We start from the raw sequence: 24,356 nt of genomic DNA, 5'->3' as shown, positions 1-24,356 counted from the left end.
GCCGTGGTCGATTCCAGCTCGTTCTCAGGCTACAGGAGTCCCTCTATAGGGGGTGAGAGGCAGAGGGTTTGTACAACAGCACAGAGCAAATGCAGCACAACACACAAAATACCCAAACAAGCGCAAACTACAACAAGAAAATAAAAGAGGCTTTCAAAGTATTTCACACAGAAAAGCCAGCCCTGAAAAGAAAAAAATAACTATTAAAAAAAGGAAAGCAGAAAGGAACAAGAGGAAATACTCTTACCCATATTCCCACTGCAACATTTAAGGAAAAATAAACCACTATGACGACAAGGTCAGCAACACTGAACTGCTGCGAAGGCGTAAAGGATCCAGCAGTGGAATTGCCCTCCATCATCCCTCTGCCTCCCTCTTCATCCTCAGCCTCACAGTCACTGAATCAGTAACTCGTCAGTGGCTCAGGGGCATTTATCATTAAACAAGTCGGCAGCAGCTTTCCTTCCAGAGGCGCTTGGGTGGGCAGCCAGGCTGTCCGCTGCCTCCCTCCCCTTGTAGCCTCCCCACCGCCCTTCCCGCCAGCACCCCAGGCGCACACAGTTCAGGCGAGCATCTCTTGATTTTAGTGTCTCACAAACAAGCAGCTACTTAATCCCCATTTCCTTGGGGGTTTCTGTTCCTTCTGCACTGACCCCAAAGAGCAGCGGCTGCAGCCCAAGCCACCAACGCGTTTCTGCAATGCAGGCTCTCGGGACACGGGCTCCCAGCAGCCTCTTGCAGAGGAGCCTTAAATCCAGCTATTGCTGGACAAGAAACTGCTAAGGTTTGCCTTCTATGAACTGCAAACCAAACCCCAATATTTTCCTTGCAGATGCTAAATCTGGAAAGAATTTGCACGATCCTCTGACTTGTGAATTACTGTAGAAATTGCTGAATAAAGCAGAGGTTTTAAAGGGTTCTCTACATTTGAAGGCTCTCAGAGAAATACCTCTAAGAATAGCTAGCATTTCTGGTGATCTGATTTTGCTTCTGAAAAAAGCATGTAGAGATCAGGTAGCTCTGCAGTTGTATGCTGCAATGAAAGGGGTGTGAAAAACCGTCCAAGTGAAGATGCACATGCTTTGCTCTTCAACCACTCCCAACACCATGAAAAGCCAAAGGACCAACAACCCCGTCTCAGGAGTGCAACTTGTTCCCAAATTCTTGAGTTCTAAACAACACAGTAATCACACTGCACAAAACCAGGCAAACCTGGGGGGGTTCTACGTGCTAAAGCAACGATCGAACACAGGAGTTACACGGCGGAGCCTCAGCATGCCAGTGAGGGCTGGCCAGCAGAAATGCTTACAGAAGAGATGAAGCTGTTCCTCCAACAGCCAACACAAACCAAGCAGCCGGAAACTACCTTTCAATGTCATGGTTTGGGGTATTTAGTAATGATACTATTGGCTGCACTGGATGCTTGGCTGGCGCATTTTCAAGTGGCAGCACGCTTTCCAACCATGTATCACAAGGTCTCACTAACAAATAAAGACACTGCAACTAATATGCCCATCACCGAGACAGCTCAGCATATTTCTCTCTGAAACAGCCGCCGACGCACCAAGGAGCAGGTCTGTACACTTGGGAGAGGAACTGAAGGTCTCCCTCACTGCTCAGCTGGAATTTAACCTGCATTAACACTTTCAAAGTACATACAAGTGTTAATACATCAGCTTGGTATATCTATTAACATCGCTGAATGGTTTAGTAACTGACTGTCATTGAAGTACAACCAGGTACAGCCTTGCATTTGGTCATTTCAGAGAGGCAGAACATACCCCTCTGGACAGGACTCTGCAAAAATCAAAAAATAACCTTATGAAAAATAAGTTCACGGAATGAAGAACAGCATTATCTGAACAGAAGCGTGCAGCTGCTTAAACAAAATCACCATCTCACTTGCTGAATGCACCAAGATCAAGTATTATAGATCTACTAGCAATATCTAGCTCTTCAGACACACGCCTCCACTGGGCCCGGCGCTGTACCAAGACAGACAAGGGAAGGAAGAAAACCCCAGGTTTTACCTTCAAAAGCAAATGAACCTTCTGAAGCCCTTGGAAGTTTGTCTCAAACAGAGAGAAATCGTGTCAAAGGTTAATTTTCACTTCTGGCTTTGAACATGGCAAAAGTTTTATACTAATTTCTAGGCCATTCTGATGGAGAGATTAGACCAAGCCACCCCTAAACGCCCGTTAATTCCACCATTGGTTTCTCCACAACAGGTCAGGAACTTCAAGTCTCTGAGGCTGGAAGCTCAGTCTGGCAGCTAGCCGGCCACTCCACTTGCACGTACGTAAGGACGGTTGGAAAAACAAACGTGAACAAGTTCAGCACTGCACTATGGCCATATTTTTTAGCTCATTCATGCATTAAGGCCAGGCCAGAAACCTCTGAAAAAACAGGTTTACCTGTGATGAGCCGATTCGGATTTTACCAGCTGGGACCTCTGCCCCACCAGTATTCCCAAGTCCCCATTGCTCCCTGACATCCAGCCACAGATTTCACTCCCTCCCACATTCCCCAAAGCAAAGCAGTGCCGTAACTGCCAAATTACAACTAACCTAAAACACTTCGACAGCACCTGCAACTGGATGGTGAAAGGTTGCATTTTGCATTTTACAAGACTGTTCAGCAGAAGACAGGTTGAAAAATGGCCACGAGTATCAGTTTTAGGGAAAAGCAGCCTCTACACCTCCTCTGCAGGCATTTCACTGTAACAACAAGCAAAACACACATTACTCTCCTTACTGCCAAGAAGCCTGAAACCTGTTCGTACTCCAAAGTAACACATTAGCATAAAAGAATCAATTCACCTCAAATTCTTTCATACCTGCAAATCATTTTTAAGGGGACACACTTTATAAGACAAGTGACCAGTACATGAAGATTTTTAGAAAGCTCACACAAAACAAGTCTTTATTCTTTGTCGCAGAAAATAAATACAGGTGCATATTTCATATGCTTTTCTATAAAAGCACTCCTACAAAATCACTGAACTGCATACAACAGTACAACCTTTTTGGCTTTTAAAATGCAAATATTATACAGTCACTTCATTTTATTATCTTTTAAAGCACTTGTAGCAAGCAGCTTTGGAAAAGGAATGCTTAATTTAGAAGCCAAATTCTTGCCTCAAGTGTTTTGTGGATTTTTTCCATCATGTATATAGTGCAACTAACCTAAAAGCAACTAGAACAGTTTTTGTAAAATGTTTATTCCCCACCCACCCACCCCAAAAAAATAACCACCTGCAAAGAAAAAAAAAAAGCTCTTAAAAACTGTTCTACCTTGATACTTAAACCAAGAGAAAATAAAAAGTGGCTCAATAGAAATATTAAGGTAAGCATGATGCTTCACAGCTCATTATCTGTTCGCTTCCAGTTTGGCCCGGGATGTTTCTTTAGACTAAAGAGGCATTAATCATCCAGTCCTATATTTCTGAAAAGGTACGACATGGACTCCCCATTATGGATCCTGCGAATGGCTTCTGAGAGGATCATGCTGATATCCACCGTCTTGATTTTAGGGCACTGGAGTTTTTGTATTTCGTGTGGAATTGTGTTTGTAACAACCACCTACAGAAAGAAAAAATGATTGGAAAGTTCTGTTATGTTTTCCTCCTCCCCATATTAGAACTGCAAAAGGGCATGTACACGCACCAGATCCTGTGAAGCCACCCTTGCTGGTAAAAGAACAAGATTTTACATTACTGTCAGGGTCAAAATCTTAGGAAGAACCATGTGTTGCTATAGGATAGCACATATCCATGGATACTAATGGCACTGTCCCTTCCTTCCATTCATTCTGCCGCGCAGGCCCAAAGGAAGGTATGAAAAATATCCCCTGCACTGAAGAGAAAAGTCTGCTAATCCTGGCATCTGTCAGCTCACTACTTCCCTGGTTTCCCATCGCTATAGTTTAAGGACACGGAGATGCTAATACTCTTAACATGCAATTCCTTGGTAAAAAAGCCTGAACCCAGGAATCTCCCAGCTAAATTCTTAATACCAGTACATTTTAATAATCAAGTCAGGAGAAAACTGCTTGCTTAAAAAACACTGAATCATTGGACCAGAAACTCAGAATCCGTGCTTACTTCATCAATTGCAGATTCCTCTATCAGCCTGGGAGCATCTGAAGATAACAGGCCATGCGTGGCCATTACAAAGATCTTGTAAGCCCCCCTCTCCTTGAGGGTCTCAGCTGCAGCAAGAAAGCTGTCAACGTCGTCTATAATGTCATCCTGTCAAAGTAAGATTGAGTCAGTGAAGATTCACCACGTCTTCAGACAGATCAGCACAGCACACCCAGACCGATATCACATCTTCTTCAAGTGTAATGGTTTACAGCCGATGCAAAACAGACATTTTTATTCATGCTGTTCTTGAGACCTGAGCTAGATGGTGAGGGCGAAAAAGCACAAGCGTGTCCTAAACTACTGCAACATCAAGGGGCCAAAGGATTGCTCCATGAGGGGAAGAGGGAAAAGCCAAAATAACCAACACTCATTCAAAAACCAGACTCACAGAAAATTGCCCTTTTCTGTGACAAGCCCAGAGATTACACTCTGCTTTGGAGAAACAGTATAACTGCATCATCTCTACTTCACTGGCATTTCTAAATTCACAGAATAGAAACATGGTAATTTCCCCCTAATCTGATGTGTAAGCACCACCTGAAACTTCTCACCTTCAGGCAAGAACTTGAACAGAATTTCATCTGGTCTATTCATAGCAACAAGGCCCAAATGCTGGTTTTCAGCACGGATCACTTCATAGTTCACACAGTCAGCTTCAGTGACTGCAGAATACTGCCTCACGGTACAAAAAGCGCAGTATCAAAAGTCCACCATCAACAAAAGTTTAGCTGCTGATACAGCAGAGTACCTACTTGATTCCTGCAACTTTAACATTTTAATATAATTTATCAGAAGTGACAGCATCTTACTTACCACAATGATAGCTATTCTTCCTCCTACATCTCCCACAACTGTGATGGGTGGTTTTTCCTTGGGAATCAGCACTGATTCATGGCAAATTTTTTTAGAGGGGTAAAAAAGAGAAATAAAGAGAGAGTTTATACAATTTACTTCAAGCATGGAAACATACACTTTGTGTTGGTCATCACTGTTACAGACAGAAAAGAAGCAACAACTATTTCAATCATCACAGCATTACTGGGAAAAATCAGCAGGATTTTAATACATAAATGATTTAGGCTTAGCCAAAGTATTAACTACATTCATTTATACCCACATTCTTCAACCAATTCAATTAATTTTTAATTTTAGTTCAGAGAATATAGCAGCTTGCAGATACAACCAGTCTGCAGACCCTACTGAGATCCATGCTAAGGTTTATGCAATGAAGTTTTACATGCACAGCTATAGATCCACGTTCAGCAAAGTTACTCTGTCAAGGTCCACGACACTATACAGCTACAGCCACACGCAAAAACAGTTTCAGTTCAGCTTATTAGCTCTGTGTCCCAGAAAAATTCCAACAGGAAAAGTAAATGGCAAAAAAGTGGGACCCTCTGCCAAGGGCTTTTCTGACTGCCTGTAATGACACAGCGCCTCCTGCCCAGGGCACAGAACTCACATACAGCCTAGCACTAAAACCAAGGATAAAGCATCAAAAAGGAATCTTTTTTTCTCCCTATTAAGAAAAAAATAATCTTCTTTTCCCCCTAAAGAACCACTCATTTTTGATGGTCCATCACTGCCAGTCCCATTCCCCAAACCCACAAAATACAACAGGTGAAAACTTTCACACACAAACTTACTTACTGGGTATCTCCAAACTGGGATGAATAGCAGCTACATTTTTGGCCGTAGGTGGTGAGTGCCGACCATCCACCATGTCAGACTCTGCATCTTGAGCTTCCCCATGAATCACAGCAATTCCCAACCGTAAGCGCTCAGCAAATGACTGTGCCCTGTAGGGAAAGGGTTAAAAAAGAAAACCACAAAACCAGAAATACGTTACATTTAAAATAATTCACATACATGCAGTCCTAACCTATTTCCATTTTATTTCTCATGTTTCAGAGGAAAAATGGAATGATCCTAAAATTTTAGGAACACACACAGAAGAACCCACCTGCCCCTTAGTATCTTGTTTTCACCAGGCTTGTGAGAGTCAGAATAACCTTGAAAGGACCCATACTGGCCTTGAAGCAAAAGGATAAATGCTGCAAGTCACATAATTCTGATTACTCCCTTCTGTTTTGCCCAGTCAGAAAAACATTTCCTAGCCTTCAGCATTCTTGAGATTTCACCCACACTTTAGCAGGTCTCATCTAACAGTAGCCAAGAATAGCCTAGATGCCTGGATTGTCTACATTTAATAGGAAAAAAATATTCACATGAAAACAGAAACAAGTGTCCACCTATTTATTTTTAAGCAAGACGGGCACTAAGGACAGTATCCCTGAACTTCTGAGACATAACCTTAGAAATCCTACAGAAAAGAGAATCCAGACGATCATTTTGCCACACTTGACAAACCACACTTCAAAGTTAAACAGCCTGGATTTTTACAAGCTTACAAGAAGTTCCTTCACCATGTTGTATTTCTTCAACTAAAATTAGAAATCTATGTAAAAAAGTGTAAGGTTATCTGGGGAAGTAGGGAAAGTAGAGTCAGGAAAATAGGAATTGCACAGATAGAGCTTGTATCCCAAATACTGGAAGCAGCAAGTAAAAATTAGCAGATTCATCCTACCTTACCTTGCACACCAAAGATTTTGGTATCCAGCCTAAGCCAGCCAGCCAGCCAGCCTCTATTATGTCTACAGTGAGTCACTCCATTCTAATATCAGCATTTAAGACCTGTGGCCTAAATCACCTCCTTTACACTTAAGCCCTGTTTCACTATCCAAACAACTCGAAGTCCAGAGAATAATTTGCCCATCATGATGCTCAGTTAATTAAACATGAAGAATCTTCTGCCCTGTGGTTATCATACAGTTAGGATATTTTTTCCAAGTAGTTAATTACAGATAAACTATGATTCAAAACAGTAAGTTATAACTTAGAAGTCATAATCCTATCAACGAAACTATAATAATTACTTTAAAATGCAGCATTAAACTGAGTAAAGTTCAAATGTTGTAAAATGATTTATTCATTTTCCAGTAAGCTCAGAAACTACAGAAACATTCTGAACTTCAGCAAGCATAGGTTCTCTTTCACAAGTAGGCATTCATCTGAAAAGTGTTTTCCTTGATTAGGCTGAAACATTCAATCACCCTTTTCCAAATACAAAATACCTCCTCAAATACTGCTCTTAAATGCTCACATGTACACATGAAGAAGCTAACAATACAGCTCTGGGATCCTCTCCTACACAAATCAGTTACGTGTGCAACCTATCTGTCTGATCAAAGGTTATGTGTAGACTATTTGCTGGCATGCACAATTACTTGACGAGTATGAAAATGCCTCAACAAATGCCAGCCTACACCCAAGAGGCAATACGGACACCAAGTAAAAGAAACCATCAAAGACAAGCAAATGTAAAATAACTGGTCAAAAGAAAAGAAATCACATTAAAAGTACTGCTGGAAAACAAAGATGACAAAGACTGTTCCCCTCACTATACTTCTACAAATTAAAGTATCTCTGATTTGTTATATAAAATCAACAAAAACCTTTCTTACAAAGAGTACCCTGATTCCTTGGCAGGAAAGTCTAGATAACTTTTCAACAAACTATTGGTTTGTCACCACAGCAAATACAGTATCTCTTAAACCATCATCCAACTCTTACACCACCTGCTGAGAGCAGTGTAATCCCAAAGAGTTTAGGAACAATCAACCAAAAAGCTTCATGGATTAATAACAGTCGTTCAGCCAACAAGGACTTCACAGTCAAAATAATCTCCAACATCAAATCCTGTTTCACCACGCGAAATGGTAAGCCATCTGTATTTAGGGTCTGATCAACCATGTTCCAAGTTACGACCATGTTAAGCAAATACTTTGGATTAATGGCATTATACTTCCAGCAATTTTTCTTCATTTACAGGAGGAAATTTATAATGTAAAAGCACAGAAATATAATATGACTAAATACCTCCTTTATCCTAAGAGCCAAATTGATCTACCTCATCCTTTCACTTGTTTGGTTTTTACTCTCCTTAGATTTATTATAACAATGATGTAAGAACTACACATCTAACAGTATTGGGAGGGATTTGAAGGCTGCATCTTCTAATTACCAGGTATCTGTCCTTCACTTGATCCTAAGAACAAAATCATGATAGAGATTTCCTGCTCTAACACAAGAGAGCAGATCTTACCCACCTCTTTGCAGACGCAGGTGATTTGGCCACAATTACAGCATTCCTGTAGTCTGGTATCTGTAGTAAATAACAGATAGCAATGTCTACTTCATATCTTTAGACAAATTTAAACTCAGTAAGAATCAGAGAACTTTATTTTGCCAGAAGAATTTTAAGCATCGAACATTCCACCTAACATAAGAAAGCAACCTCAAGAATCCATGGTACATGATCAGAGTTCACAGCTCAGTAAAAACAGGTATTTAGGAAATTCAGGTATTAACTTAAAAACTGTACCTTTCACAAACACCATGTTATATTGTAGATCACACGAAAGTAACTGCTTTAAAAGAACATCAGGGCTACACTGACAAGTGTTAAAAGAAACAGGAAACCATCAAAGAAAGAAGTTTCCAGTTCAACTTAAATTGTCTTGTGTGCACCCATGGCAGTCTTTAATCACTTGAAAACACAGCATTTCATCTATTTCCTATTGATTTTCAGAGTACACCAAAAAAAGTAATGCCTATCCATCACATCATAGTGACTCTTCATATCGACTATCAAAAGGGATAAAAATCCCCTATTTGCTGCACTGATCCTGCCATCACAGTCTAACACTGCTGCAAAGCGGCTTCCGCACCAGCCAGCACTAGAGGATGCTGCTGCAAACGCCAACAGCAGCAAAGTGGTAAGGCCAAGAAGTCAAGAGTTTCATTTCAAGGTCTGATGGGTCCTTCAGTCAGTCTTCACAAGCACAATCCATTCCAAAGTTTGCTGCTCCTGTCCTGCCCCATTCTCACACTGGCTTTTCACTCCAGACTCCTCATCTCCATTTAGCCACCATTTTAGTCTCCTTCTCTCAAAAGTTCATCTCCATTTTCCCTGCAAACACTGATTCCACATCTTCCACATCAGACTCATGTTTCCTTGTTCCCTAAACTCTCAAGTATTCCACCATTTGCCCTGTCAGTCCTCCTTTCCAGCAGCAATCTATGCTCCCTCTAATCTCTCGTCTTACCAATATCTCCTCTTACCCCCCTTCCTTGCAAACTCAGTGTTGTTCTTCACTGTGCTGCCCTGAGACAACCTGTCTGCCACAGAGCGTACAGAGAACCTCTCTGTCCTTTTATCAGTCACTGTAACGATAGTTCACAGCCACTCTCAGCTGCAATAGCAAGCAAAGTCCTACAGAGCAGATCCAATCCTCAGAATCCCAGTGTTAAGGGACAGAAGACTCTTTATTAAATACCTGCAGATTATCTGTTACAAATGTAATTTCACAGATTTTTGAAGATGATACCCTGACATGCAGTTCGTTGCCTTGCTGTCAGATGTCAAATACCAGATCCAGAGCATAGAAATACTTGGGTTTTGTTCAAACACAAGCAAGGTAAATTCTTCCACAATCTTATCGTCAAACATACAAACCACACTGGCTGAGTATTTCCAAAAGTACTCTACCTGAAATACATTGTGGGAAAAGTTCTGAACTTGGGCATGGGCCTAACCAACTGAAAACAAGAGCTTTTCTGAGGACATGTCAGGCAACATTAATAATCCCGACTGTTACTAACTCCACCTATAATACTGGGAATTCAGCATGCTCTGTCCTTTACAAACACTTAGTTATACAACAGGCTATAAAGATTAACATGATGGAAGGTATGGACAAGGCAGGGCCTGTCACTTGACATAATAAGCGCTTTGATCTTGTTCAGACAGTTGCCTCATTTTTCCCCTGCCAAATTATCAAATTTGTTCTCAGCTCTTCAAAAATGAAGTCAGAACGCTAGAAGTGTCATCCAAAGACAGTAAGACATCAACAACTCCTTGTAACAAAGAGCTACATCACTCTAAGATTAACATGTACACATAGAAGAGAGAAGTCACTAAGTATCAAACATTAGCTAAGCATACAAAGGAGAATCACCAAATTATTTTTACACCACATTAATTTCACTGATTGGCCTGTCTTCATCCCAGAACACCAAGGAATTCTCTTTACACCTATGCATAAATTTCCAACAGGGAACAACTACAAGCCCTCATCCTCTTACCTTTCAGTTAAATCCCTTTTAAGTGACCTTCATTCTTATCAAGCTGGACTCTATTTCATGCTACTCAATATACCCCATCACAACTCCTATTAGAAACATTTTTCATGCTTTGGCATCCACAGTGCAGGACATACAGCAAGCTGCTGCCACTGTGAACTTAAGATAAACACTACATTCTTCCTGAGCAGCGCTGGATGAAACTTTTAACAAAAGATATGACCTGTCTGGTGAAGGTACGTACTTGCCAATATAGATCCCAGGTGATCGATACATTCAGTCAACTCTAGTTTTAGCAAGTCGTCTCACGGACAAGCAGAGGAACAAAGAAATTAAAATGTGAAAGGATCTTTTAAGACCTCTCTACACATACCTCAGCAGATCTCTACAAATGTTAATTTGTTAGACTGCACAGCAGTGCCAGACTCAAAGCTGCAACAATTCTTTGGAAACCATTAAGAGTTCATGTATCAAAATGTGCTTCCAGACTAAACCAGGACCATGATGTTGTGAACAACCATACTCCATACATTCAAGCAACATATAAAGGCACAACTTGCTTGTGTCTGCATACTTGGTTTTCCACTATTCTTTTTTTAACTTCTGAAGTGCTTACAGTGTGCAATACTCCTCTCTCCTGGTATACATGATGAATGACTGTGGCAAAGGCAGAGCCTGGAGTTTTTTTCTATCATCCTCTTTGACTCTTATTACCAAAAGAAATTGTAACAATGGATTCAAATGGTAACTGATTCCCCAAACAGATGTTAACACTGTCATAATAAAATCATGTTGCTTTGGGTTTGGGTTTGGTTCTGTTTGTTTGTTTTTAAATTGAGACATTAATATCTCTATAGAAATAAATAACCTGGATTCAAGTGTGAGCTAAATGTTTTCTCTCACCAGGAAAAAAGCATTTGCTTTATTCCAAGTTTTCATTAGTCAGAAGTGTAATACGCATCTTATACCTACAATTATCACTTGCACAATTTGTATATATGAATCTACCGGTGGCACTTCTCAAAGTACTTATAAAAATAAAATGGAGAAATGGACGTATGGAACATCAGAAGTTAAGCTCCTCAAGTCAAGGCATGCTGAACAAACAGCACGTGTAGATTTCCACACAAGAAGTCATCTGTTCTTTCTTTCAGAGCATGACCGATAGGCCCTCTCATAGTTTACAGCTTTACTTTCAAAGTGTTTTCATAATGCAGTATAAATTACACCTACACAAGCAGTCCATCCTATAAATGTCAAGGAAACTGGAAACAGGAAAGGAAGGGGACATCAAGAGCAAGAAAATCCCTTTTTTTTTTTTTTTTTTTTTTTTAATACTGGTTAGGGGAATATATGTAAGAAGACAGAACAGCATCACTGCATGGATAAGAAAATGCCAGTTCTTCACAAAAGCAAAACTTAAACCTGTGGGGAAGAAAAGAACCAGTTACCCCAACATGACCATTCCCCCTTTAAAATTCTGTTTGAAGAGTTAGTCTTTTCAGAGGACTTTGTTTCAGAAGCCTTGAGACATGACAAAAAAATGATTTAGAAAAGCAACTGTAACAGCAGGCCCTCCTCACCTCTTCTTGGATGTACTGTAGTAAAAATGGAGATGCTCTCAAGTTATCAACTGGAATATTGAAGAAGCCCTGTATTTCCTTCTGATGTAAATCCATGGTAATAAGATGAGTCAGTCCTTTTAAAAAAGAAATTAAAAGACATATGGAGAAGCTCGTCAAGAAAAGTAAGAGAGAACAATAGATACACTCTGTTTCTCTATAAAGTTTCACTGAAGTTTGCCCAGAACAAAATCTCTAAACTGCATTAGAACAAGAATACTATACTTAGTGAATGCATGTACCATATTAACTGTGTGCCTCAAGTACAGCAGCATTATCACATTTCAAGATTTCTACAGTGCTGCTTTTAAAAGAACCTCAGAACACTACGTAACTGACTCAGTAGTGCCACACTGAGGCAGGTAAGATCTTTCTCCATTCAACATATGACAAAATGGAAGCACTAGTAAGATAAATTGTCCTATGCCACATAGCAAGACCCCAGCACAGCTAGCATTAGAGTTCTGAACTCCTGAAAAATGGGCCCAAATCATAATCATCAAAACACTTCTCTCCAAATAAGAAACCAGATCCCAGTGTCCATTGTAGCTGCCCATTTTTCCCAGGGACAGGAGCAAAAGGAAAGGAGCAGAAAACGTGCTAGAAGGCTGTGAAAATGAATCATCCCATTCTCCCATGTTATCTCAAATGTAAAGGATGGAAACAAAGTGCATTCACCCAATAGTTTAAAAAAAGAATAGATATGACAAGGCACAACTGTTTGAGAGTGTCACAAAGGCAGACAACAGTATTATGAGAGATGGATACCATGGCCCAAAGCAGCAGAGTCCAGCAGACTGATCTTGCCAGCTTAGTGGGACACAATGGAAGATGGCTGTTACAAGTTTGGTTTTTTTTACAAACTTGTAATTTGGAAACATTTCTAATTACATTCTCCTTTCTTATGTGGGTTTTAAATGCACAAAAAACTTGGCAGTTATTTTTAAACAACCTCTCTGCAGAGACCTCTCAAAACCTGCAAGGTGACAGCGGAAGCCCCCATTGCCCTGATTATTTCGTAACAGCCTGCATTCTTACCAGCTTTGCACATCATTGAAGCCAGTAATTTAGAGACAATGGAGCCCCTTTTCCTCATCTTGCATTGTTTGCTGTACGGGAAGTAAGGAATCACTCCAATAATGCTTTTGGCACAGGAGGTTTTACAAGCGTACACCATGATGAGGAGTTCCATGATCGTAGTATTCACATCCCTGGAACGAGAAGCATCTAGTTCTGTATCTCGTGCATAAAAATCCTGTATTCAACACAGTACTTATACCCACTCCAGGAATTTCACTCCTGGGTAGTGGAGCCTACAGTAACTGAGCAATCTTCACTAAGAATCCAGCTGTGCACCTCAGGATGGTAATTGCCCTGGGCCCAGCATTTTAATTCTTCACTAGAATTACACTTCATTCACTTTTTCATTTGGCTACTTTGGGCAATTCAGCAGTTTTTGTTATACTGTGTTGCTGTAACAAAGTAGTCTGTAATTTATCTCCAACATCTCCTTGTACCGTGCACAAACCAGTATGTATGTATTTTTGATATAGATAAGCTTTTTTTAAAAAAAAAAATTTTCACATTTTACAACACATTCCTCTTATTCAAGCCAACAGCAGGCTAAATAGTTACTATCCATTTTCTGCCCTAAATGGAAAGATTGAGAGGGTATCTTTTCAGATAAGAACTAGTCATCAACTAAGAGACCTGCTACTTCTGTTGCCATTTAAAAAAAGACTTAGAATTTGTAAAGTTCTTTTCACATTAAAAAAAAAGTTTTTTTCTGAATCACAGGACACATTGCCTAGGAAATGCTCCTCCTATATTTAGAGTTTTGTAATGGTGCTGGAGACGGGTAGCTGAAAAGGAAAGGATTTAAAGAGAGTAAGATAAGCAAAAGCATGCACTTAACAAATGAATGCAGAGACCCAGGAAAAAGTTTCATTGACACAGTCACTGAAAACTAAAACAAGAGCAGTTAGCTTATGCTGAAGTCTTCATTCTGAACATATAAAAAACCCCAAAACACCAAAACAACAAAAAAAACAGAGAAGCCTCTATCTAGGTAATCTAAGCTTATTATACTGCATCATATACATAAAATGCGAAGAAAATCTAAACCAGAAGCATTCCTATGTACAGTCCATGTCAAAATGCTAGCACAGTGTCTAAACAGTTACTCACTTTGAAACCGTTTGGATGATAAATACATCCTTTCCTCTCACAGACTCCTGAATCTGCACTCTTGTTTCTGCCAAGAAGAGAAATATGTAATATCTGCAATAGCAAAACTCAAACTCTTAAGAAAAGGGTAGCCAATACATGCACATCACAGTTAGGCAAGTTCCAGGTTTGCCAGTTAAATGCTCACCTCTGTTTGGCTCTTGATAAACCTGAACCTTCCCCATCTCCACTCCTAAGCGCCTGCAGGAGCACAAAAAAGAAAAGTAGAAGTCAATATGGGAATATGAAGAGCAAAACAAATGCAAAGCCCGTACAACAAAACAATTACTGAAAAGGCTGTATTTCATACAAGAAAACCAAGGGAAGAAAATCCCACACCATAAAACCAGTAATTATAGTGAAAACCTCTTAATAAAGCAGCTACAATTTCCAGAAGCTCCACTGCAGGCTAAGCTAAACTCGTTATCAAGTCAAGCTCAGAAGAACAGGCAGCAGAAAAAAAATAATGAATACTAAATCATGTAACAATTTCTATTTTTTAATACATATTTCTATATATGTTGCCATAGATATGTACATATGCATGGCAACATACACAATGCTTAAAAGACCATTTCTACATCGCTCTTCTCTATAGAAAAAACATCAACATAGAGAATAGGAAATACTTTTGAGCTCTACTAGATGAATAATGGAAGACTAATGTCTGCTGTATTTATTCCACTTTAGTACTAGAACAGACCCCCATCACTAAACAAAGGAGACAGCCAAGTATGCTGTGCACTTATGCCCAAATCCTTGCCATGCGTAACCTGAGTTCCTTGGCACTCTCCTTTCTCCTCCTATCTACACCTAGCCATGGGTACATAAGCCTCAGGAAGAAACTATCACGTGCAAGACTCCTGGTTATGTTATGCATCCTAATACCATTACAGTAGCATGGTAAAAATTTACTTACATCATAAAAGTTTTGCTGAAGCTATTCATGCATTTAAAGCTCAACAAATGTTCCCACCTAAAATACACAGTGAGCAGGATGCAGTTTTGCCATCTAAGAAAATTCCGCTATATAGAATAAGTAAACGATAAAAACTTCTGCCATGACTATTTAACGCTATCCAAACATTAGCCTTCCCATGTGTCTAAAATACTGCAGCCAATCACAACCTGCCATCAAACAATTTAAACACAAGTTATTTCCTTTGTTATTGACCTGTTGAAACACACTGTGCAATACAGCACACTAGATGTTCTTGCAAACCATGGCAGTTTCCCCATGGAACTGTCCTTAAACAGATAAATCAGTCTTTAGTAAAATTAGTCCCATCATAACAACACCAAGATCCTAAGCTGCCCTGCAGGAGATTTTACTTACTCAGCAATCCTCTTCGATAGTTCCATGCATGACGAATTGGAATTAGCTGAAAACAGCACCAGTCCACCCTTGGTTATATTCATGATGGCCCCAATTTCAGTCGATGACACACAAAACATCAAACCTAAGTTGTTTTTCCGCTTCTAAAAGACTGCAAGAGATCAAAGGTCTGTTAGAGCCACATTGTTAAAAACAAAAAACAAATCTGCTCTGTTTAGAAAGTGATGAGTTTCTCATAAGCCTGTATTTTCCAGCACCTTTAATATCTATCACCACTTTAACAGTACCATGAATATATCCAGACAGAATGTTGTGACCTACAAGCCATACTGTTTACTGACCCAGCTCAGCGTACCCAACAATAAGGCACAAAGAAAGGGACTCCAGCCTGCCTTGCCTTCCTTCTCCTGCCCCCAAGCTTTACATGCCCTCCACCAGAATGCCTCCCTCAAGGTCTCCAAACCCCACCCTAGACAACCTCTGAATTTCAACATTTTTTCCTTTTTTAAAATGTTTTCCTCAGCCTACCATCTAGTAATACTGTTTCTCTTTTCCATCAACTTGTCCAGTTCATTTTCCAAAACACAGCAACATTTATTGACTTTTTCAAGATCACAAAGCCAGTCAGAGGTAGAATTGAGCTGAACAGAGCTCCTGGGTCCTGGCTCTGCTAAACTGGCTACAAGAGTCTATTTCCATAGCTGCATATCTTTCCATCACTTTGCAATAAATTATAAACTTACAAATAAGGATGAAATGTAAAGAAGAGTTCAATAAAGCTGGTAGCTGTAAATAATGACCTCTTGCACAATGCATCCACTTGGTGAAGCAGTAGCTGTCATTCTTTGATACTAATATTTCTCCTGTGAAAACAGGAGAAAAATATCAAGAGGAAATATATACAATTTTTTTTCCAAATAAAGGCACAAACCACTAATCTCACCAAGGATTTGATGGGATTCCATCTTGACACCTTTTATCCTTTGTAACATCACATTTTCATGACTTCTTCTACTATAACATTTTATTCAAATAAAAGAAAAAAACCAACACATTGACCAGCAGCCACTGATAGATCAAAGTAACACTCCACTCAAAAATTCCTAGGCTACTGCACTTCACTTCTGCTGTATAAATAGCCCACTCCTTCATCATCCATTTCAGCATTACGTGTGAAACCGAAAATATCAAATACAAGTGGCATAATTCAAAACAAAGTGAAGTTAGATAAACCAATAGCTTCTTTCCTGGTAAACATCCCCCTGCTGAGAAATATAATTATCCAATAGTCACAGGTTATCTGTTATAAAAAACTGATGGTACTATTACGTACTCCAAAACAGCATCTAAATGGAAAACAAGTTTTCATACTTACAGGAACAGCTGGCTAGCTCTATATAAGAAACTCATTCAGCCCACCTTTGCAACTACACACACTCTTGCTCAGTTTGACCTTGCCACAGAAACTGCACCCGATTCACTCTCAATTAAGAGCCAAAGCGAAGTCAGGAACGTCCTAACAACAAATCTCTTCATGAAGAGGCTGAGCTACACTCAACTGCTGTGTACGAAAACCTGCTTGTCATCAAAACTTCCAAAACGCGCACAAAGAGAGCATTAGTAACAGAATTTGAACACCTAGATGTTTCAGCTCTACTAGAACCTGGTGGCACCCCCTATACCACTTAAAGCAAGACTCTACCCCTTTCACCCCTTTCTTTCAGACAAGACAATTTAAAAAAAAAAATCCCAGAAAGCAGTTATGGTTACAGGCATCCAGTCTAAAGCTCAACTATATCACTATATCCCCCCCAAACTAAGTACCCAACAATTTAAGGAGAAACCCATCCCTTGGCTAGTGTTTCTTCCTTTGTTCTGCTGCACACTTACTCTCCATAACTCCCAGCTGTTAACTAATGGCCATCACTCATCAAATATTCATAATGGTGTTAAAGACACATCTTAAATCCAACGAAGTGAGTATGCACTAAAAATGCATTTAGGTCTCAAAACACCACCTGAAAGCACCCTGCTTGTGTGGTTACATGGGAGCAGCATAGAGACAACTTCCAATGTTACTAAAAACATTCATATGGTGTTTTGGAGACAGTTTTTTCCAACTGTGTTACTGTCTTTGCTCCATGGATTAGGGAAATGAGGAGAATTAAGAGATCTGCTGAAAGACAAGAGTTGTCAGTTCCTGATTATTGTTCAGGGTGCATTTTACACCACAATAAGATACTGACATATTCACAAGCAACACTGAACATAGCTCTTCAGATAACCACAGGCCAATGACCACCTCGTGGATGTACTTCAGCAGCAACAAGCGGGCTACAGATGGGGGCGGGGGAAGAAGTGGCATTTGTAGAGTAATATTGATGTATCAGCCTTGAAACAGGTGTTGGGATGATGGCAAGCTCAAAAAACTTTATTAGATGTGTAAAGACATGACTCCACAAGGGTACATGGGACCATAATCCTCTGGTTTGAGGTGGATAAATCTTCCAAGCCTGCATCAAATCTGGGAGAACACATGCACCAGAGCAGGCTGCAGCCCACGAACTCCTATGCTTTCTTTTGAGCTGCAGTTACACAGACACATCATGATAAACATGACAATTACTGGACTGGGTACGCATGATGCCCTACTCCTACTGGCTTTTACACCTCCATGAACGGAGCACATTCACACAGAAAGCAACAGAGGCAGGAATAACTACAGGATAACCCTGGTACTAAAGAATTGATGCCCACGGGCTGGAGGGAAGCTCAACCCTCTCACCCATCTTTCCACAGGGAACTTCCCTGGCCTTGAAGGGCCCTCCACACTAACCTGTCCCCCTGGGCTAAACGGAGAGGGCAGACCCTTCCACCCCACACCTCCCTACAAGTCCTTCAGCTGCTCCAGGTGGGATACACAGCCCTGGGAGGGGAAGCCGGCCCTGGCTCCCCGAGGTACCTGACAATCCGCTCCCTCCTGCGAAGGGAGAGGCCTGGGCACGCCGCAGCCCCCGGCGTGGCTCCGCGCACGCCGCTCCCCTTCACCTGTAGGGCTGGCGGCCGGCGGGGAGCCCGGAGCAGCCCGGGAAAGGGGCCGCCAAGGAGAGTGCCCCCTCCCACAAGGGCCCTGAGGGGAGGGCGACGAAGCCCGTTCCTCAGGCGGCGGAAACCTGTGCGGGGAAGGGGAGAGAGGCGCTGAGGAAGGGGGATGGTCCTGCCCTCACACAGCCGGCTGAAGTGGGCTGTGCGGGCGGGCGTGCCCCTTTCTGAAGGCCTTACCTGCCGGCTCCGGCCCCCCGGCCCCGGGAGAAGGCAGCCCGGCCGGAGGGGAGGGGGAGAGGCAGAGGCAGCGGCGGAGCTCAGCCCCTCCGGTTGTCTGCTTGCAAGATGGCGGCGAGGGCGGGAGGGAGGGCGGGCACGCGAGGGGCGGGGGCGACGCGACGCTCTCCTTCCCCCCCCCCCCCTCCCCCCCGCCCCGCTTCCCGCCCCGGCCCCGAGGGGGCTGAGGGGAGCCGCCGCCATCTTCCCCCGGCCTCCGACCTGCTGGGGGGACCCAGTACCAGAGCCGCAGTTCAGCTTTCCCACCTCCCCCCCCCAAAAATAAGAAAAGAGCACGATGGGTGGGTAAGGCCCCCCAGCAGGGTTGGGAGAGCTCCGATGCAAAGTCTATACGGAGTAAACCAGTCTGCGGGGTGCCGGGGAGCGGAGGTCCCACATCACGTCCCTGTCAGGGACAGCCGAGCGCCGCGCTGCTCCGGGCACCGCCACCACAGCGGTGGGTCCTCACCAGCCCCGCCGAGCACCGCCTTTGCCATCGGGCCCAGCGGTGTTTGTGGAGAAGGAAGCTTTTCTGGAAAGAAAGAAGAGAAACAAGCAGTGGTCTCAGTTGTCAAGAGCATACGTAATTTGGCCCTGATACATATCAGGGCCCTCCTTGCAATATACATAGGCTAAACTGGATGAAGATGCATTTGACATCTGCAGCAAGACACTTATTTTAGTTGCCCTGTTTAAAAGCCCAGCTATACGCAGGACAGCACCCACGATAAAAGTTGGGTCCTTTCACTGCTTTGACGAAGTTACAGTCACCCTGCACAGACACAGGAGGACAAAGCTCTTGCCAGGGCCCACCACCTTCTAAATAAAAAACCAAGCACCATGTTTTCCCACTACCTGGGTAGCTAGAAGCTGTTTTAAATTACACTTTTCAGTATGCCCAAGATGAACAGCATGTTATGGATCAGAATTTTAACATTTAGCGTAAAGGTACAAATTGGGTACTTTCTGTTGCAGTTTTTCTGACAAAAAGCATTTAAGCTTAGTTATTGCCGGACTGCAAGGTGCATTGGAGCAAGGCCTTGAGCACCCCCGTAGAGAGCCCTGTTTGTGCTGGTCATACCGTGAAAGAGGAAGAAATGCCACAGCTGCCGGGACTGCTCTCCAATCTTGCCTGCAAAAGGACCACGTTTATATTCATATTTTGAAACTGCGGTTTCTGCCATTATGAGCTGCATTTTCCATTTGAGATATTCACAGGCCAGTGTTTCCCCGTATTTCACAATATTTGCTTATTGCTTCATGCCTTCCAAGACTGCATGAATTGTCTCCTGTTTTGCTTTTTCAACAGACTCAGAGATGGGGAAGGAGAGCACTTTAACCTGGAGCTGCGGGGCAGCTGCCAGATGTAGAGCACTCCACTTGCAGCACTCATACAAAGCAAAGACATCTGTTTGAAATATGTGAGCAGAGAGGCCATAAGCCTCTTTGTACCCTCACAGAGATGCAACAACGATCCTCTGCCTTGCCTAGAGTCTCTTCTGAACTACGCTTAGGTGTAAGAGAGCAGACCTCTCTTAACACCTCACCACCCCTACCCTTCTCAGTCTGTATTTTTCTGTTTATGGCTGGTGCTTCCACAGTTGATTTGGGGTCATTGACCCTAGTAAGTTCTTTTTTGTTTTGTTTTGGGGGTTTTAGGACAAAGGGAAAGGGTGTTTTGAACTTTTTGTTAGCAGAGATTTCTCTCTTAGCATCAGTCTTCATCACAGGATTTCACTACAGGCTGGTATGGCAGAGCAGTTTAAGGCAGAACAGCTAGAAACAACACATGGTGAAGCACTGACCCATAATGCAATTAGCAGCCTTCCCCAGAAGCATTTTTCAATACCCTAGGGCACCCAAAATTTGCTGACTATTTGATTTGTGCTGCCCCAAATTCCTGACATTGCTTAAGCAAACCACAGAACTAGGAACTAAAAGATTCTATCCTCTGATCCTTTTTATAAGGCTACTGCCTTTGTTTTCTCAGAGCAAATCAATTTCTTTCCCACCTCTGTCTTCCTGGTCAGAGGAATGTGAATTTAAATCTCCACTCCCAAGGGAGAGGGATTTGTTAATTTTACAATATGCTATCCAAATGCTAGGAGTTTAAGAAATAGTTGCTTCGAGTGAACACCCAGATTTTACTTTATTTACAATGAATCAATTGGTCATCTAAGGAATTCTGAAAATTTGCTGGGTGTGAATATACTGGCTCTTGTTCTTAATCCAGATGCAACCCTGGCAAGCAGACTTGTACAAAACAAGCCCCTGCACCTAGTCCAGCCAAGGTGAAGGGCACTGCTCATCCAGTGCTTGGCTGGACGACAGCCTGCATCTGTCACCTGAGAGAAGACAAATGTTACTGTCTTCCAGTTTCCTGAGCTCCATCCATCACACTGCTCAGCCAGATTGGCTTTTTTGTTTGTTTCGGGCTGGGAAGCGGGGGTTAAAAAAAAAAAAAAGTGGATTTATTTTTTTTTTTTTTTTACCAAACCACCTGATGGTGAGAATTATCAGACAAAGTACACTAAAGAAATGTTTTTATTTAGTCCAACAGAGCTGTGTGAATAGGTCTGGTCTCTCTCAACGGTTGATCCTACGAGGTATCCTAAAAGTGTCCTCTACCCTACACAGCCCCTCTGAGCCTGCTGGGGGATTCTGGAGCATACTGGCACCTCCACGATGAGCACAGCCTAACAGCCACCACCTCCCTTCTTCCCTGCATTGAGCTTTACTGTCTTGGGAACAACTGGGTCTAATTTCTAGATGACGGCTTGGATATTATCCAGCTAGGGAGGCAGAACTCAAAGCAGCTATAAATGCATTTCTGAATCAAGGGAAGGAAAAGTAGCTTTATCATTTCTTAAGAGTCAGCTGGAAAATAGCATTCCCCATGTCTGGGAATCTAAGTGCCTTAAAAAAAGGCCCTGGAGCAGAGAACATGTCTTACCCTTGTGAAGGGCTCGGTAAGCAGACAGCACTCTCTTATTGTTTTATCAAATATTACTGCCTAGCCATGGCTTGGCTGTCTGCAGTAAATAGGCACAGACTTACTCTGTTACAGTCTGTTCCTCCTGAGTCATAAGGCTTTGACCAAATACTCACCAAGTTCAGTTTATTTTCCTGTTTCTAACCACGCTCTCAGTTCTGGGTCAGTCTGCAGTGACTAACAGATCTGCCGCATCAGCTTCAACACGGGGTTATCTCCAACCAGCCTTCAAACAAAGAGACAAGAGGCTTGTTAGAATACCCAGCATTTAACAGGTCACTGCACAGACAAACCTCTCAGGCTGGGTGAGAGGGCAAGGGTTTGAACAAACACTACCCTGAAACAAGAACCAGCAGTAGCACCTCTTGCTTTGTTCAGATTCTCTGCTTTGCTGCATCTGTGTGCCGTTCTGTCCTGCAAAGTCTGTATAACATCCAGTTAACATCCATCACCTTCCGTTCACGGATATGGTTTGCCATTAGTCAAAAGCAGTTGAACTGGATGGCGAAGTCATGTCGTTTTAGGGAATTTGAACAGCTACACAGCTAGAGCCAAACACTAGGTTAGTGCCCTGTTCCTCTCTGCTCTACCTACTGGGTCCCAGCATTGACTTTCCATTTACTGCACTAAGCGACAGTTCCTTTATGAACAGAGAGCACACATGCATCATGCCCTGTACGGGCATTTAGCAAACACACAGGAAGGGCCTGAGTTCATCACTGGTCACTGTACAGCAAGCTTGCAAATTAAACCAGAGTTCAGGAGCACGGGAGAAAAGATCCAGTGCTTTACATGCACACAGACAGACTAGGGAGCATAAAGAAAGATTTGGTACCAACTCTGCCCTGTACAGCTCAACAGAAGCTGAGTGAGGTGCAGGGAAGAAGCAAAGTGCAACCAGCAAAGAGCAGCCTGTTCCCTTCCCGGTTTGGTGCCATCAGGACCGATCCTGGATGAGTGATAGCAGGTTAACTCCCATGCTGGGTGGGACCCTCACCCAGCTGCTACACCAAGAAATGCTGTAGAGACCTGGGTAACACTTGGCCTGCACCACTTACTAACACTATTATCAACATCTCTCCTTCATAGAGAAGCTCTTTACTAATATCAGTCCTCTAATTTGCCATATTGTTACCTGACTGATTTCGGCAAGATCTGGAAGAGGTTCTGCTGTCAGACCTTCATGCACTATCTTTTGCTTGACCTTACCTAGCAAGTTGATTCCCCAAGCTCAAGAGTAGGACACTTAAAAGTTTTACCTACTAGGAGAGCTTCACCAGAGGAAAGGCAGGGGAACTACTAGGTTTCACAAAGGCTTTTATTGTCTCATTAAGTTCTCCTTAATGAGAACTTCCTCATCTGCTGCAGTCTCCCTCCCATTCGTTAGCACCCACCATCATGCTGCTGGTACTTTCAAGGCTGTCTCAGCTCCCACTCCTTCCTCCCTCTTTAATGTTCTAAGCCCAGTTTCTATTTCCGTGCTTTCATCCAGGTTCCAAGGAGAAAATACCTTCTCCTCTTGAGCTACTGCTTGCCACGTCCTTCTTGGCTGGTTTCCTCCCTGATACCTCTGCTGCTTCTCCCAGCTCCAGAGTCACCTGCTGCGCTCTCTCCTCCAAAGCGAGGCAGCAACAGCTCCTGTTGAGATCCCTGACTTATGTGCTTGCTAAAACAGCATAGAACTGCCAGACGTAGCAATAATCCACAGAGGCTGAGGACCCACTATGTGCTGCGATTCACCCAAGGACTTTAACTCCTTGAGATTCTTCATACATCATCATCTAAGATCCTGTCTTTGTTACAGAAGCAGCTCTGTTGCAAGATCCACTTACACCATGGTTGTCCCTCAGCATGATTAAAAAACACAGTTACTTTCACTTGCTTAAAAGTATAAGAATATCTTACCATCTGCTAGACCCTAGTCTGACCAAAAGTGTAACGCTGATCCAGTGCCACTTAGGTCTGTGATTGAATCAGTACAGGACACAACCAGTCTGTAATTGGATTCTGCAAATTCTCTTTTCAGCATACAAAGTTCTGTCATCCATCACCCGAACTGGCCCCATGACGTGATTCTTCTCATCTGTGCCAGCTAGTGAAGTGTCACTGTCCCTTGCCACCTTTCTTGGAAGGTAGGTCTGGACCACAGCTCCAGCCAGCGCAGTTTCTGCACTCAGAAGACACATCCTGTGACAAAACCTCTAGCCAAAAATCACCTGCCAAGTCTTTCTGAGCTCTTCCCCAAGATGTTTTGGTGATTCCATATCTACCTTGCTCAATACCAAAGTATTAAAGCCTGCTAATTCATACCAAATGCTCTGACTATCAAAACTTGCTTATTCTGTCAGCTGAGGCTCTGCCGTGCACAGCCTGAACCCCGCATGCCCCAACAGCTCTGCACATCCCTGCCCGCAGTTTGTATGAGCGGGGCAGTTGGATCGGCCCCTCAGCGGGACCAATGAGGGCCTCACGCCAGCGGGGCAGCAGGTTCAGCACCTTTCCCAATGACTG

At 42.6% G+C, this 24,356-nt stretch overlaps 2 protein-coding genes across 12 annotated transcripts in view; both read right to left on the bottom strand.

Moving 5' to 3' along the window:
• The window catches only part of SLC5A10 (solute carrier family 5 member 10), a 41,357-nt gene extending 40,999 nt beyond the window's left edge, over positions 1 to 358 (bottom strand). For all 3 annotated transcript variants that reach the window (XM_005229017.3, XM_005229019.3, XM_005229018.3), the window contains exon 1: positions 248 to 358. In XM_005229017.3, coding sequence (XP_005229074.1) covers positions 248 to 358 — 111 coding nt within the window. The remainder of the gene's footprint in view (positions 1 to 247) is intronic.
• A 2,535-nt stretch (positions 359 to 2,893) lies between these two features.
• Positions 2,894 to 24,260, bottom strand: PRPSAP2 (phosphoribosyl pyrophosphate synthetase associated protein 2). 9 transcript variants are annotated; one of them, XM_055804622.1, is made up of 16 exons: positions 22,208 to 23,341; positions 21,962 to 22,071; positions 19,935 to 19,985; positions 18,815 to 19,385; positions 16,476 to 18,705; positions 16,276 to 16,395; positions 15,533 to 15,683; positions 14,345 to 14,397; positions 14,158 to 14,224; positions 13,009 to 13,181; positions 11,932 to 12,047; positions 8,314 to 8,369; positions 5,795 to 5,943; positions 4,958 to 5,028; positions 4,103 to 4,249; positions 2,894 to 3,581 (listed from the first exon to the last, which is right to left on the bottom strand). In XM_055804622.1, exons 7-16 carry the CDS (start codon positions 15,649 to 15,651, stop codon positions 3,423 to 3,425), a joined length of 1,110 nt encoding a protein of 369 aa, XP_055660597.1. In that variant the 5' UTR covers positions 15,652 to 15,683; positions 16,276 to 16,395; positions 16,476 to 18,705; positions 18,815 to 19,385; positions 19,935 to 19,985; positions 21,962 to 22,071; positions 22,208 to 23,341; the 3' UTR covers positions 2,894 to 3,422. The 9 variants fall into 9 exon arrangements, with proteins under 9 accessions (XP_055660597.1, XP_055660595.1, XP_055660594.1 ...); XM_055804620.1 differs by lacking the exon at positions 22,208 to 23,341 and adding an exon at positions 23,356 to 24,260 and having other exon boundaries at positions 16,476 to 19,385; XM_055804619.1 differs by having other exon boundaries at positions 16,476 to 19,385; positions 22,182 to 23,341.
• Positions 24,261 to 24,356: the final 96 nt, after the last annotated feature.

Source organism: Falco peregrinus, chromosome 5 (assembly GCF_023634155.1).
Source record: "Falco peregrinus isolate bFalPer1 chromosome 5, bFalPer1.pri, whole genome shotgun sequence".
Classification (NCBI taxonomy): domain Eukaryota; kingdom Metazoa; phylum Chordata; class Aves; order Falconiformes; family Falconidae; genus Falco; species Falco peregrinus.
This window is presented reverse-complemented; position numbering and strand designations above follow the sequence as displayed.

What these genes read in the sequence shown, in the direction of transcription:
- PRPSAP2 (XM_055804620.1), bottom strand. Translation starts at nt 15,651, where the DNA reads ATGTTTTGTGTGTCATCGACTGAAATTGGGGCCATCATGAATATAACC. An exon ending in TACAGTACATCCAAGAAGAG is followed by an intron (nt 8,370 to 11,931) that starts GTGAGGAGGGCC and finishes TATTTACTACAG; the next exon opens with ATACCAGACTACAGGAATGC. An exon ending in AGGAATCTGCAATTGATGAA is followed by an intron (nt 3,582 to 4,102) that starts GTAAGCACGGAT and finishes TTCTTTCTGTAG; the next exon opens with GTGGTTGTTACAAACACAAT.